Raw genomic sequence first — 16361 nt, forward strand, 5'->3', positions numbered from 1 at the left:
TAATCAATATTCATTTACCTATTTACTCAACAAACAGCTACTAGGTATAGTGTGGTGCTAGAGGCTAAGTATACATTAATAAATTAGACACCATCTCTTTTCTGAGAGAACTTCCATTTAGTAATAATGACTCTGGGCTCCTCTCTGCCATGGTTGTTTTCCTTGCTCTACCATTTTTCCCCCCACCTACCTTTGATCCTGAAATTATCCAATATATTTCCTCCCAGAAGTTCAAAGCCTAAAACTGGGCTGATGCTCTCCCTAGTGGTGACCAATGAGTCCCCTCCACTTGCCTGTAAGTCTTTTAATGTCTCTTTTTTTGAATCTACTATCTCCAGAGTTCTTCTATATAACCTGCACAGTACTAGGCACTTGTACATCTTCTCCCATTTAATTCTAACAATATTCTTGAAAGGTAGGCATTAGTATATACATTTTATAGTTTTCAGGGAACAAAGAAACGAAGGCACAGAGAGGTTGAACAAGTTACCCCATGTCACCCCGAGTGGTAGAGCCAGAATTCAAACCCAGATCATTTGGATACCAAAGGTGCTTCTACTGACCACTCTGGTGTTTTGCAGGTCAGGGATCTGAGAATAGGAGGAGGCAGGCAGTCCCAGTCCTAGATAGGGAGACACTAGAACCAATCACAGTGTTTCAGAGCTGGCTGGCTGCTGGGAGGTGGCTGAGCAGGTGAAGGAAGGGCTGAGAAAGAGCTGGCCCCATGAAGCTGCAGGAGCTGGAACAGGATCTGTACTTTCGACCTGGGAGCTGTGCCTCCACTCAGCTCGTGCCTCTCCTTGTGGTCAGAGCAGGATCAGGAAATAGAGCTAGACTACACATCTCCCTAAAAGACCTTGAGAGACCACGGGAAGGGGGTTCTAAGTTAGCCGCTCTTACTGGGCAGAAGTTTCTCATGTGTTTCAAGTGGATAGAGGTTCTAACATCTGTTCAGAGGAGACAAGCACACTAGTCATTTTCAGTGATGTTTCCTAGACACCTGTCATAAGGTTTCACACTCCTGACCATCCAGACCTGCCTAACCTACAGTGCTTGTTTTGAGAAAGGCAAGCAAGTTGGGTCCTAAGGAGGAGTCATGCTTTATATCCTAAAATGACCCAAAAAATGTCTCTGTGGAAAACTTTTCAAAAATAAATATTAACCTATCTTCAATGCTTTTCAACTACTTCTTTAAAAGAAAAACTTCCACTTTCAACAACGTGGTCAAAGCATCTCACTCGGAGGAAATGATGTCCAGAGTTACAGTAAAGACTCGAGAAATATTAGCTTACCAATTCTTTAGTCTTGCTGCGAATTTAAGATTTTAGGACTTCTAACATGAAGTATGTCATTTAAAATAAGAAGTCTATTTAACTTGACAACACAATTAAATCATATCATAATTTCTTCTAAGGGTTTTTACAAAATACTGTATGAAAATTATACATAGGAAGCAAAGTTTAACAATTTACATTCTAATTAAAACTTTGTTGCAAAACATGCCGGTGACCACCCTCATGCTAATTTCATATAGTAGAGTTACAGGAAAACCAGAATCTTATATATGCAAGGTTTTTGGTTTTTTCACATAGTCTATGACAAAATACAGGGTTGAGAGCTTGGGAGAAAATTAAGCCAAAAACTGAATTCCACCTATGAGCCAGGAGGTGGCACCAAAGCACATCTGAGACTTTGACATTGGGGGCCGGGTGGAAAGCAGTTTCAAAGGCAGAAAGAAATACATGCAATAAATTCAGTCTCAAGTCCCTAACACGGAATTCCATATCATAATAGAGATTATAGAGTATATCGTTTTCTTATGGTCAAATTCTTTATCATCACTGATATTTCCCCCCCTCCCTACTTCTTATAGGAGTGTTTTTCTGTCCCTCTTTTACAAAAACTGTACATTTTCAGTTCCTGCAAGGGTTTTCAACCACCGAGAAGCAGGCCTTCTGAACTGTTGCACAAAATTGTGGTGTGAAACACAACAGCAAACTAGAAAATGTTGCTCATTAACATCACCCCATATTTAATATTTTTTGAAAGCGTTTTCCCTGAAGACTCAGTACCATTTGATTTTGCTAGCTTTCTCAAATATCTTCTTTAATGTTGAGGGCACAAATAAGTTAGACTGTTTATTATTATTTAAATCTCTTGGGCCTTGTAACCAAAGAAGCACATACAGGTTGACTTGAACATGCTGTGTGGCATCCGTTAGTGGAAATAGGTAGCAGGTGAGAACTCTGTCCACACAGTCAGATTTTCAAGATCAGATTCCACCTGTTTAGTGGTTTTTAGTGGAGGAGCCAGTTGATGCTGAGTTCATTTTGAAATCTTGGCAATTAATAGCATTCTGAGAGGCAGGGTTGCTTCAATCCAAGTATTGGGGGAATTCACCATCTTTTCCCAGAGAGCAACTTCCTCTGAAGTAGAGTCCATCCAATCCACTTCAGTGCCATAGCTTTTACCTGGTGGGGGGGGAGGGGTGGGCAGAGAAAGGAAGCTTTGCATTTAGAAAGGAATTGTTCTTCGGAGGCGGCGAGGAAGGTCATTCCCTCATTATAATCACCAGTGGAAGACAGCTAGGAAGCGTTTTAATATCACCAGGAGGGCAAATCTGGGGCTCAATCGAAGAAAGAGCTGTTTAGTCACCTGAGCTAGCTGACAATCTGTCAGGGACATAGTGGGGTAGTAGGAAAGAGGCCTGGCACTGGGATGGAGGTGACACTAGATAATCTCTAAGGAAGTGTGGTTTGGGGTTTTGTGTCTAAGAGACTCGACTTTGAATCTTGGCTCTGATGCTTATTAGCTCTGTTACTTCATTTCTTAGAACATCAGTTCCTCTGGAGATAACATAGTAACGACTCATAGAATTTCTGTGAGGATTAAATGAAATAATATAATCAAAGCACTCAGTACAGTGACTACTGCTCCACAAATGTTAATTGCTATCATTATTTAAAGCATCCTTTTAGTCATAAAAGGATATAAATGTTTTTCAGGGAAGAGTAGTGATGAAGGATTTTCTGTATCCCCCCACATACTCTAACTTAAGCTCTGTGTGGACAGACACTACATCCTGTTAATCTTCATATCTAGAGCCCTTGGCATACAGCCTGACATTCCTTCATTCATTCATTTCATTACACTTAACAGAAATAGAATATCTGTTTTCATAAGGAAGAAGCAAAGCAACAAGCAGACAAACCTCTACTGTCTCCAGAAGCACTTGGCTCATAGAGAATTAAAAACGTAACAGACATTACCTGTTCCAAAGCCAATCCGAAGACCTCCCAAAAACTGGTTGGTTAATTTGTAATGGTCCCAGACAGTAAGCTCTACACAGGCTTCTGTCAGATCTTCAGGCCTGAAACCATCATACACCATGGTGTGGTTGAAGACAGGGTTGGTGGTTTTCCCTACAGCTCTTGTCTTTTGGCGACTTTTCCTACTTGTATCTGGAAGGATGATACTACAAAAGAAATCATTGTGAAAGCATTTTACTAAGATGGTGAACATTTACACCTTAAATGTACTTCAACACAGCTAGTGAAGACTGGCAGAAGGATATAGAAGAAAAAAAGAGTGTAGAGAGGCAGTGGTGGTGGCGATGGTGATGGTGGTGGTGGGGATGATGGTGGGGATGATGGTGGTGGTCATGGTGGTGGTGATGGTAGTGGTGGTGGTGATGGTGGTGGTGGTCGTGGTGGTGATGGCGATGATGATGGGGATGGGGATGGTGATGGTGGTTGTGGTGGTCATGGTGGGGGTGGTCATGGTGGTGATGGTAGTTGTGGTGGTGTTGGAGAATATTATGGGGATGGTGGTAGTGGTCATGGTGGTGGTGGGGATGGTGGTGGTTGTCATGGTGGTGGTAGTGGTGGTGATGGCAATGATGATGGGGGTGGTGATGGTGGTTGTGGTGGTCATGGTGGGGGTAGTCATGGTGGTGGTGGCAGTGGTGGCAGCATCCTGCTGGAGGTACTCTTCATTACTCTTCATTACAGTGGACCAGACTTGCTTTGAATCCTGACTCTGCCATTTATTGGTTGTGTATTGTAGGAAAAGTCACTTAATCTCTCACTTGCTTCATCTTTAAAATGAGAATGGTGATACCTAATTCATAAGGTTAATGTTATAATTACATATGAAGCAAACAACTTAGTTCAGTGCTTTCAATTAGTAAGTGCTTAACATGGTAGCAATTGCTTGAGGATTCCTTTAAAATTTGGAAATATGATCTAGTCCTGATTATCTCTTTTCTGTTTTTAACCTACCATACCTCTTATAAATACAAGAAGGTCTGAAAGTTGTCTCAGAATGAGAGACTGCCCTGAGCTGAAAAATCTTACCAGCTGACAATATAGAGAGAGAAAGTCACAAATAATGTCATATAAACTTAAACAGCTACAACTGGTCTTCTGAAAGAATAGGTATAGATAAAATCAGTCAGGGGGGCTAAGAGAGCACACTAATAGCTGTTTAGACACTGCTGACTTGATGCCAGGCATTTACATGTATAACAGAGAAAAAAGTTTGCCACTTAAAAACTCAAATTAGGGGTTCATGTCACAGGTCCTTCCAGAATGTGTTGCCACTGTCCTAAGTTATTTCATTCAAACCATGAATGATGAGTTTCAGCATCACAGGTATGGAGGCTTGAAACCAACCAGCAAAGGCTGGGCTATGGTAGAGATGAGAGAGGCAGAGTTATCAATGCTGTTACCATTTAACAAAAGAATTTAGATGGTTGCCCCTTAGCAGAGGTAGATCGAGACATTCCTTCACCCAGATGTGCACTTCTCCAGTTGTAGGAAGCTTTTTACCTATAATTGAAAAAGGGCAGAAAAGAAAATTTCACTGCCATTCCTCTCTTGGCAATACTGCATCCAAAGATGCAGTCTGGAACAGTGATGCTAGCTAGAGCTTGATGATATGATCCTAATTGGCTAAATTTATACATTCTTAACTAAATCTTCCCTAGTCTGGCTGCATTGAGCTCAGATAACTCTATGCAAATAATTCATATTGATTCCAAGTACAGAGTACTACATCATTATTTCTGGGTTTGGCTTGTTTCAAGATAAATTATAGAGATCAGGTATATAAATCATCCATTTACAGTTATATTCAAAACATCTCAATGAAATGCATATTCCTTTCAAATATTGTTAATGGGAGGCATTTGAAACATAATGAGTATAAAGTAAACAAAACAGGTACTGGCTAAGTACAGCCACTTTTCTTGTTAAATGTGGTTACACACTTTGTGACAATATTGCGTACACACACATAATAAGTAGGGTTATGGCCAGGGAATTCTGAGAAGTTGGCTTACTCTTTAGTTGTTGGCTAGGCTGGGTGCACATGGACAGAGGACCACTACCATATTTTTCTGAATGGGTTAACCTAATTAACCAACAGGAATTTAATGAGCATTTATTATATGCTCAGCCCTACGCTAGTAATATCATTGGATACAAGGAACATAAGAAATCTATGTCCTCGGGAAATGTTTACACTTAAAAAGAGTAATTCAAATAAAAACTATAAAAATGTAATACAGAATGAAATGCCAAGTTATTACTATAATGTTCTAGGTGATGATGTGCTCAAGGAGGGTGAATGCATATAGCCAGGAAAAGCTTTATGGAGAAGATGGGGCTTCATCTAAGACTTGGATAGGTTGAGAGAGGAAGCCACTCCAGAGGAGAGAAACTACATGAACAAAAAATCAGACAAGGTGGAGCCCACCACAAAACATCATCTCCTTTGCCCCCTGCTCCCACCAAGAAATGATAGTGGTGGAAAACAGACTGGCAGAATTTCTATGCATGTGGACCATAAATGATAGGATAGAAATTATATATTTTAAAAATCTGCCTTTTAGGAAGATCCAGAAGTAACAAGACGGTGGTTTGGCAGCCATATGGACCTAAAGATATCTTTTACTTGCCCTCCAATTCTTTTTTTTTTTTTTTAACCGAATTAGAATGCTTTTTCTAGTTCAATCACTGCCCTTACCATCCAAGATTTCTTTCATGCCACTGGTTTCACGGCCTGGTTACTGAAAGCAGTTGAGTTGCAACCTCTGATTTCAGTCATAACATTTATACAGATTCTTAAGGAGAAAAACTTGGGGAACTTGCTTAGGAAGTAAGGGCAGGCATTCATTTCTTGCTAGTCTCTTGCTCCTTAACTGGGCTGGAGACCTGAGGCCCTAACATCAAGGATGCAATTAGGAATCTTGAGGAAAAAGCTTTCAGTCCTGCTGAGACCTTAAGAATGGGGAACCAATACACTCTTACTTCCTAAGGGCTCCATATGAATTTGTCTAATTCTTGCCTGTGAGGAACACCCAGGCTCCATTCTGAATACGGGAAAGGCCATCCACACTGTGCAGATACACCCAGTAAGTCTTGGGTAAGACTAGAAATCAGTGCTCTAGGTGATTTTGATGCAATATTTGGGAACCATTTCTTAAGCATAAGTGGTTTATTATGGAGATGCTAAACAATGATTTCTACTATTGATATTCATCGCTTCCAGCTGAGATCATACCAACCCTCACACTGGGAACAATAAAAAAAAAAGTTTTGGAGAGTGAGGTGATAGTTCAAACAAGGATTGTAAACTAGAGAATTTTGGAAACTGAACATTTTTTTTCCATGGAACCAGAAGGTAGAATGGTGGTTATCAGGGGCTGGGAGAAGGACATGGTGAGGCTGAAGTTTAAAGGGTACAGAGTTTCAGATATGCAAGATGAAAAAAGGTCTAGAGATCTGCTTTATAACAATGTGAATATGCTTAATCCTACAAAAGGTACACTTCAAAATGGTTAAGATGATAAATTTTATATTATGTGTTTTTACCACAATAAAGAATTATCAACTATAAATTGACTCATCTGGTCCATATAATTACTTAGTTAATAATTTTGCCTAGGGTTTCACCTTTGAAAATATCACAGAGTTCAAAGAAATCCTTGGAGAGGGAAGGGATCGGGAAAGGACATAAATCTGGATGGAAAATCATTACATACCAGGAATTGGATCTGGAACATACTGGAGAGCTAACTTCATTTCACCTCTGTTTTCTGCTTCAAGGGCAACTGGTGCTGTCTGGAAAATGAAGGACACTGTCAGTAAGTGTGAGACACAAACTATTTTACTCTGTTGGTATTGTGTTATAGGACAACAAATGCCCGTTTCTGTGAGTATGTATCACCCATGAGTGCCCTGAATTAACATTTCCATCAAAGCCAAACTCTTGCTTTTATATCTGGGAAAGCCATACTGTGTATCTTGGAAAGACTTGCTTGGTACCCAGAAAATATCTCAAGGCCTTTAGTCTCAGAGATAGTAAAGAAATCAGAATGGCTTTCTTGGAGAGAGAAGAAATGTTCTGGGATGCTTTTTTATAAAAGCACATAAATTTTGTTGGTCACCCAGTCAGACATAAAACTATTTATTTGAGTTACTCTTTCTTTGAGTAAGAAGAGTGTGGGGAAAGTCTGGGGGAAGAAAAGCCAAACATTACATTTCCAAAGCTGCATTAACCTGATCATTTCAGATCACATGGTTTGATGTCTGTAAGAATAACAAAGACTGGACAATAATTTTAAAATGTGTATCTATTATTTTCAAGTATAAGAGAGCTGGTTTCACTTTCAAATTCTGGTCCTTTAGAGCCTCATTGCCAAAACATAGCTATGCATCAGAAACCTAAGGGTTAGTTTAAAATGAAAAGCTTTTGACATCTTCTAAGGAATTCACACCCAGTGAGTCTTGGGTAAGACTAGAAATCAGTGCTCCAGGTGATTTTGATGCAATATTTGGGAACCATTTCTTAAGCATAAGTGGTTTATTATGGAGATGCTGAACAATGATTTCTACTGTTGATATTCATCACTTCCAGCTGAGATCATACCAACCCTCACACTGGGAACAATAAAAAAAAAACTGGATTAAACAAATTTATTTGAAGGAATTAATGAATTATTATCACGACTCAAATGGAGAACATCTTTGAGTCTGACATTTGTTGCTTTTCACTTTGAGGCATCAGCTGATTTTTAAGTAGTGCCAAACTAGAGCATAATAGAAAGGAATAGCCTTAGACATACTCTAGATCAGTGGTTGTCAAAGTATGGTCCCCAGGCAAGACGCTGTATCAGCAACCAGCCATGGCTAGAAACTTGGGCCCAGATGTTACTAAATCAGAAACCCTGGCAATAGGGCCCGGAAATCTGTATTATAATAAGTACTTCACGTGAATGGGGTGCATGCTAAAATCTGATAACTACTTCCCTAGGCTTTCACTTGGAATCCCTGAAGGGCCATAGGCTAGGAATTTGAGCAAACAAAAACTACATGAGACCACATGAAAACTGAAACACAGCTTCTAGTCAGTTTGTTCTCAGATTAAAGTGTTCTGTCCCCACTCTGTGTGTCAGAAACGAAAGTAAATACTCTCAAAATATCCCTAGAACTCTCATATACAATGTCTAGCTTACAATAAAAAATGAACAGGCATACCAGGACAAAGGACCAAATGACCAAACTAAGATAAAAAATTAGATAAAAGAGACATACAAATGTTTAGGATATTGGGTTTTCAGATATATATTTTAAATAACTTTGATTAATATGTTCATGAGGATATGGTTAAGATAGAGAATTTTAGGAGAGAAGTGGTCTATGAAAAATCAAATGAAAATATAAATCTGAAAAATATAACGATTGAGAACCTGTAAAATGGGTGTTTTAGACATAGCAGATAAGAAAATTATTTGAATGGAAAGACAAGTTAGCAGAAACTAGCCAGCCTGAATTCTGGAGAGGAGAAAAAAAAAAAAAGAACAGAAAATACATTAAAAGGGCATAAGAGACATATTGGACAGAGTGAAAGATATAATGATCCCAAACAAGGGATAACCGTTATTAATTAAAATGCAGTTTATAGTAGCTTTCTCCTACATGCCAGGCACCAAACCAACCAACAAACCAAAAACGTCAGAACTTACCTTTCGCTTCAGAGGGTACCACTTCAGTTGTTTATTCTGTTTGTTGTCCCAGTCCCAAGTTTCCAAGTCAAGTTCTACTTCCCCTAGAAAACTATTGCGCTTAAATGTATCTCGATGCCAAACGGACAGGTTCAGCTTTTGTGTTTTTAAGATTTGCTTTTCGACTTTATACTGCAGATCAAAGAAGGAAATTAAAGTGGTGAATAATATTATTTTATGCCAAAGTTATGACACAAAGATAAAGAGAAAAGTCATCTGTACAGATCAGGTTTTCTCATCTGCTAGGTTTCAAGTCTCAAAGATATTGCAAAGTCATCTTATTCTAAGTGTCTTGTTTCAAAGAGCTAAATCCATCTTTCACAAAAGCTGATTTTCTTTCTGCTTCTGGAAAAGCAAACCACAGTTCAAATATCATAGCCAGTAATAGCTTTATAAAAACGAAAGCCAATTATTCATTTTTTACTGGATGTTTTTTTGTTCAAACTAGATATAACATAAGTCCAATTCAGTCTCAAAATGCTAATGAACTTTAATCCTGTGGTCTTTTTTCTACCTAAGGACAAGGTATTTTTTTTCTAATAGACTCTATTTTTTAGAGCAGTCGTAGATTTATAGCAAAACTGAACAGAAACTACAGAAAATTCCTATATACCACTTGCCCCCATTTGCACACAACATCTCCCACTATAGATATCCTGCAATGACAAGGTACTTTTTAATTAAATTCCTTTTTCCTGATTCATATGGTTAAGTGGAAAATATCTGGCATCCTAACAGTTTTTCATCTAAGATGCAATCAATCCTAGATTGTATATAATCATGGTAGGGATAATAGTACTTCTGACCTAAAAATAATCTCTATTTGGTTTTATGATGTACTACTTGAATGTCCATTTTGGTTGTAGCAGGCTGGTCTTTCTCTGAATTTACCATTTAAATTAGGTGGCTTTTCCTGAGTATAGGGTTGAAGTAGTTGACCTAGAAACAGCTAGGGTATGGAGGTATATCACAGTCAAACTGTAATTAAAAACTGGCTACAGAAAATCTATAAAAAATTGACCCATGGATGACTGAAAATTAATTTAATTCTGCTTCTTTCCTCAGAGGATAATCAAATAGTTGGACAGCCTTTCAGAAAAAGGGAATGAATGACACTTCTTCTGTTTCCAGTTTCAAATTATCATGACTAAGACAACATTATACAGTCTGGGGTAGGGGGAAATATGGGTATTTGAGGCAGGTATACTTTCTATTCATCTGTCTACCCATCTATCCTTCCAGTAACATTTTTTGAGTACCTATTCAGACACTGTATTGAGTCAACATGTGTTTAATACATACTAATCACTTTGCATATATTAATTCTTTTAATGTTCACACCTACTGAAGTAGGTAGGTACTCTTATTGTCTCCCTTTGGCAGATATGAAGCACAGACAGGTTCAGTCATTTGCCCAAACGCACACAGTTGATAAATGGCACAGAGTTGGACCTTGCCCTCCTGGAACTCACAGTTTAATGGGAAAGCAGACAATGAGGCTAGTAGTTCAACTGCTGAGTGTTAACAAAGCCTAATATAGAACAAGGTGACTGAGGCAGCAGACCACAAGGTGGCCTGATGGGTTAAGGACAGCCTCTCATAGGAAGAGGCATTTAAGGCTGTAGGAGGTAGTTAGGGATAGAATGTGGGAAAGAGCCCTCTGGCCAGATGGAACAGGAAGTCCAGCAGTGTGAGAAAATGTAGTCAGTTCCTCCAAAGAACAGAAAGGAATCAGGGTGACCTGAACAAAGACTCTGAAATTGAAAAGAGGAGGCTGGAGCCTGGGTTGTGGAGGGACTGGTGACGTGTTAAGAAGGATGGACTTGCCGCTAAGGGTAATGGGAATCCTAAAAGATTTTAAGCAGAGAAATAACATGATCAGAATTATGCTCTTGGTAAATAATTTTTACGATGCTCAATTCTGTCAGCTGTGTGTCTTTGAGCAATTTCCTTTGTTTCTCTAAGCTTCACCTGCTTCATCTGTGAGGTGCAGGCAGTATCCTCCTGGTGGCCTATGTAGAGAATGCATGACAGAACGCAAACAACATTCAAGGTGTATGGTCTCATGCAAGGCAGTTTGTCAGAAAATGTTTATTCCTTCCCTTTTTCTCTCCCCGTGACTGACTTCACTTGTAGAGATACTACCCAAGAAGACGTGGCTATTTAGGGGCACCTGGGTGGCTCAGTTGGTTAAGCGTTGGACTTTGGATCAGGTCATGATCTCGTGAGTTGGAGTCCTGAGTTGGGCCCTGTGCTGACAGCTGAGAGCCTGGAGCCTGCTTCGGATTCTATGTCTCCCGCTCTCTCTGCCCCTCCCCCGCTCACACTCTGTCTCTTTGTCCCTCTCTCTCAAAAATAAACACACATTAAAAAAATTTTAGACAACATGGCTATTTACACATAATCACAGTGACACATCATTATTTAGGATTTTCCTAGACAGAGAGTTCATAGATACCCGCAGTATCTCATTATACACAGGATTCAAGGTCTTCTTCACTACAAGTGTTTTCTTCTTGCCCATTTTGCCCTTGTCTGGTAACAGATAGGCCTTTACATATCTAAAAAGAGAAGCGGAAAGACAAGAAGGTCAGAGAAAATAAAAGTCATGTTTCTATCTCTACTTTGAAAAATGCATTGGTAATTGACAGAAATAATTCATGACACTCAGAAAAGTGATAAGTAAATGAATGTTCTCACTAACGTCTTTTATACTAAAACGTTTAAACACATTGCAGCAGAATTGATCATTTCATAATTGTTTAAACATTTTTTAAAGGATATTTCCTGAACTCCTTTTTTCTTTGGCCTTATCTGATATGGAGGGTGGTGGGGGACAGACCTCTAATGTAGTGCTTAATTTTACTGGCTTGTTTCCAATTAAGAAAAGACTGGTGCTTACAGAATTTTTTAAAAAGTTTTGTTACTGCCTTTTGAAAACAAAAATTACTCTTAGCACCAACCTAATCAAGCCACATTCAATGGGGGAAAAAAGTATACTGGCCCCAATTGTTTTTATAATAAAAGCATGAAGGATTAGGCTTATACCAGCAAAATAATTAAGAATCTGACTTCTGCATAAGGATAAGTGAGGAATGTACTCAATTTTTGCAAATAAACTGAAATATCAATTAAGCCTCTGATTTAAAAGACGAGCTGGTAATTCCCCCTAAAGTTCTTCTGTAAAATAGAAGTTAAATTTAGAATCTACCTCAGTCTAGAATCTTAACTGTTCCTGCACCACTGAACATTCTGAAGTATGCCCCTACATGCCCCTAACTTTAGAGAAGTTTGAGAGTCATGGGAACAGATTAGGGTTTAAGCCCTTATTCCCAGTTTTGCTGCTGACTCTCTGAATTTATGTAAATAGGTCACTTATCTTTTCTGGCCTTAATTTCCTTATCTGTTAAAAGAATGAATGGGACAAGATGGCCTCAAAGGTCCCTTCCAACTTGAAATATTTTGTGCTTCTCTGACATTTTTATAGTTTAATAACTTTGGCATATGAATTTATAAAGTAAGTAAAACAGCACTTCCCCCAAACTTTTCTTGTCAAACATTTCTTTTTGATGCAGTCACACACATACCCTCCCTTCAATTTCTTTCTTTCTTGGCCAGTTTCTGCAAGATTACGAATAACTAAGAGAAAACAGTTACTTCAAATTGTACTTACGGGTCTGAGCGCTGTTTTTTAACATCTGCTGCTGCTAAGTCTTTACACTGGGCCACAAAGACATGCAACTCCTTCAATGAGTCCACATAGTCGATTGCAAACTGAATATTTCCTTTCACTTCCAGATTGCCAAAGTCTCCACTGTAAACACTCATCACACTGCCGCTCACCTGAAAGCATCCGAAACACACAGTGTTTGTTTCTATCTCTTTCACAAATCCAATACAAGGATCATGAATATAATCTTTGCTTGCCATTATTTCTCTAGTTTGCACTTAAGGCAATTAATAAAATATGGCATAAAGACAGGCCAACACAGACAACCTGACGTAATATATGGCACAACTAGTGTGTAAAAAAAAAAAAATGCCTCTAAAAGATACAGATGAAAAGTGAAATGCAAAGTTATTTAGATACTGGCTCATTTCAAAGCAGGGGGATTTTTATGGTGGGGGGCATTCAAAGTTCCATTTTTAGGCATGCTTAGTATTTAAGACATTAAAGAAAGAGGATGTGAGAAACCCCAGGCACACAAATCACAGTGACACATTGCTCTATCAAATTTCCAAGGCACTAAAAAGGAATTTTACTATGTTACTCATCCACTAAATCTAGGAAAATGCTTACTGGGCCATACGCCTTTAGAGGTCAGGAAGGGTAGAGAATGGATGATTGATGAAGGCAGTTGAAAGCCTTCCCAAGGCCAAACATTTGATTGTTATCAGCAGAAATTCAATTTAAACAGATTTTTTTTTTAAAGTTTGAGAAATGGGAGGCTAGTAAGAATTTAAGTACAGCTTTATCATTTGATTAGCATACCTGGTGAGATATGTGCATGTTTATGTATATCAGAGAACTATTTGGTAAGTGTATGTGGATATATTTACATATATATATTTCTACACACATACTACATGCACAATGACTGATCTCACTTTATGAAAGAAGTTCTAGGTAGAGTCAAATTTTCTAAAGCCAACCTGAATACACTTAAGTAGATTTCCTTTTAAAACCCTGTTCTAAATCCTTCTGTAAGGCAAAGAAATCCTATTCTTTTATGTGAATCAGTACCTTTATTCATCAGGTTTGCTAAAAGAGAGATACAATTCTAAACCTGCAAAGAGAATATAAAACATATCTAATATAAGCAGAACTTAACAATAGTTACCCCATTTGTTGCAGAGAAAAATGCAGTGGTTCATCTTGTTGGTAATTTAGGCTTATTTCTAAAGCACTTACATCCCAAAAAACATATTCATTTATAATGGATGTGAACTCTTTTTATGCTTAAAAAAAGAAAAACAAAGATTTAGCTAGCCAGAAGCTAATTGTGGGTTAGAGAAAAAGCTAGTGCCCTTGGAATCTGGGAATACAATGGGAGCCATTTTATAGTAAGAAGGAGCACGGCAGAGCAAGGTTCACAGAAGCAGAGAGATATTAACACGGAGCCTTTGTTTACATACAGAAGACAGGGACGTCATGCCAGAGGAGCTGCTAAGATTGGTTAAAGAGCTTGGGCTCTTCTTGTGTCTGCTGAGCTGGTAACTGCTTTCTGATGCTGTATCTGTTTCTCTGTCATCACTCTACAAAACATCATATAATATACACAAAATTTAAATTCAGGATGAGTGAAGATCAGAATCTCAATTTAGAAAAATATGATATCTCGGTATCCCAGGGATCTGTCAACATTTCTGAAGGTCAAAAGACACTCGTGCTAATCACCAGGGAATGGGATTCAGGATGAAATGGGTGGTCTATCTTGGACCTCACCTAAGGAGGAGAGCAGTGCTTTGCTACCAAAATAACAAAGTGATTTTTTTTTTCACCTACTAGGTGGGCCCATAGTGCTACAGAAGGCAGCATTACTGTGAGCTTTCTTGTTACTGTCTTAGTATATGTATTTAGGTTACTTGGGGAACTTTATTGATAGATATGAGAAGTTAACTTTACCCACACAATAAAAGGTCTAAGACTTACTATCAAAACATAAAATGTCGTGTGTAATTCCTCATTATTAACATAGCCTGTCTTCCCTAAAATTCAAATCTTTTACTTGAGACACTATTAAACTAGAAAAATAAATGCTAGTTTGATCTGTTTCAACTAGAACTTATATATATACATATTTAAGAATTCTAAACCACCTCTTATGTATTTTCATAGTGCTATTGTACTTATCTTTTTATTGCTATAGGGAAGTATATATTAAATTACATTTATTAACATGTATTAAATTCTATCCACATTCGATTTTAACAATTTTTTTAAAGTATTATTTTAAATATGTCCCAGGAAATATTTACCTGGGTCAAGAAAAAAAAAGTGGCAATAATAAATTTTATTATATTCAGAGCTAAAGTTTATCAGACAGTATCTTTAAAAATTCATGATTCAGAATGTGTTCCTTTTGGGGTTAGAGAGTTTATGGAGCAGTTCAGTGGAGTTAGGGAAACATCTGTATGGAGTAGTTAGTTCATGCCAACATATTCTGGGGTCATGCAATTATGTATCAATATAACAGATGCCAATTCAAATGCAGAGTTAAGGAGTTAAAGAAAAACAAAATTTATGACTTATATGGATAAGAAAAATATCCTCCCTCAAGGATTTAAAAACAACAACAACAAAACACCATACCCTTTAAATGTCTCTGTTGTCACACCCTCTCCCCACATGCTTACAGTCCATTTCCCTCTATTATATCATGCACTATGGTCTACCTAGTATATCAGGTCACTAGTGAATTCATGAAGGATGGGATCCTGTCTTGTTGACCTGGAACACCAATTTTCACATAGCATGTACTCAACAAATGTGACTGATGTTAAACTAAGCCTCAAAGGGATAATGGACAAAGGCACAAGGCCTGGTTTCATGTCCACTTCCTTTAACATTTAGTCTGACCCATGTGCTTTGAAAGACAAAATTATACAGCTTAATTTGGCATCTCTGATGCACAAACTCAAATGACTTGGACTCTCCTTTGTGTGGAGCTGTGAGGCAGCACATTAAAAGTGAAGGAGGAGAATGAAAAACCAGAACTGGTATCACTTGCCTCTTCAGTTATTATATAGCTTATTCATATGACCAACCAAGACCAAAGCCTGTTTACAAAGGTATAAAACCACAGGAACTCCATGAGGTGCCTACCAGTGGCTTCCAACTAATGATTTAGTTTCAAAGAATGAGTGATTCTTTTCAAAGGAACTATAATGTGGGCTGTTATGCATATGCAGGGGTGAATATTTGCAGATACAGTTCATCTAAGGCCCAAGAATAGACAAAGGGAAGGCCAGGAGGTCAGGCAAGAGATATGTAATTTATATGCTGTCTAGAACTTTCCTCATATTTCATCTACTAAGAGAATGCTTGATGATAAAGCTTTTAATTTTACCATCAAAAATCAGACCCGAACTGAAAATAGTAACAGTTCATGTTTACTGGGTATTCACTATGTGTCAGGCACGATGCCCTGTGTTTTCCCTCCATTATCTCACTGACTCCTCACAACCTAATCAGGTTTCCCAGACACAGGGAAAGTAAGAAACTTGCCCATGGTCACACAGCAAATTTGTAGCACAGCCAGAAGTAGGAGTGTCTGACTCCAAGCTCCTAACT

At 38.3% G+C, this 16361-nt stretch overlaps 1 protein-coding gene across 21 annotated transcripts in view; it reads right to left on the reverse strand.

The window, feature by feature from the left end:
• Window positions 1–1348: 1348 nt before the first annotated feature.
• Window positions 1349–16361, reverse strand: part of SYTL2 (synaptotagmin like 2) — a 155821-nt gene continuing 140808 nt past the window's right edge. For 17 of the 21 annotated variants that reach the window (XM_015074891.3, XM_027039928.2, XM_027039927.2 and 14 more), the window contains 8 exons: window positions 14204–14323; window positions 12741–12910; window positions 11526–11628; window positions 9029–9199; window positions 7046–7124; window positions 4730–4829; window positions 3270–3475; window positions 1349–2471 (listed from right to left, as the gene is read on the reverse strand). In XM_015074891.3, coding sequence (XP_014930377.2) covers window positions 2326–2471; window positions 3270–3475; window positions 4730–4829; window positions 7046–7124; window positions 9029–9199; window positions 11526–11628; window positions 12741–12910; window positions 14204–14323 — 1095 coding nt within the window. In that variant the 3' untranslated portion in view covers window positions 1349–2325. The remainder of the gene's footprint in view (window positions 2472–3269; window positions 3476–4729; window positions 4830–7045; window positions 7125–9028; window positions 9200–11525; window positions 11629–12740; window positions 12911–14203; window positions 14324–16361) is intronic. The other 4 variants (XM_053202579.1, XM_053202573.1, XM_053202572.1 and 1 more) reach the window with 1 other exon arrangement.

Source organism: Acinonyx jubatus, chromosome D1 (assembly GCF_027475565.1).
Source record: "Acinonyx jubatus isolate Ajub_Pintada_27869175 chromosome D1, VMU_Ajub_asm_v1.0, whole genome shotgun sequence".
NCBI classification, from domain to species: Eukaryota; Metazoa; Chordata; class Mammalia; order Carnivora; family Felidae; genus Acinonyx; species Acinonyx jubatus.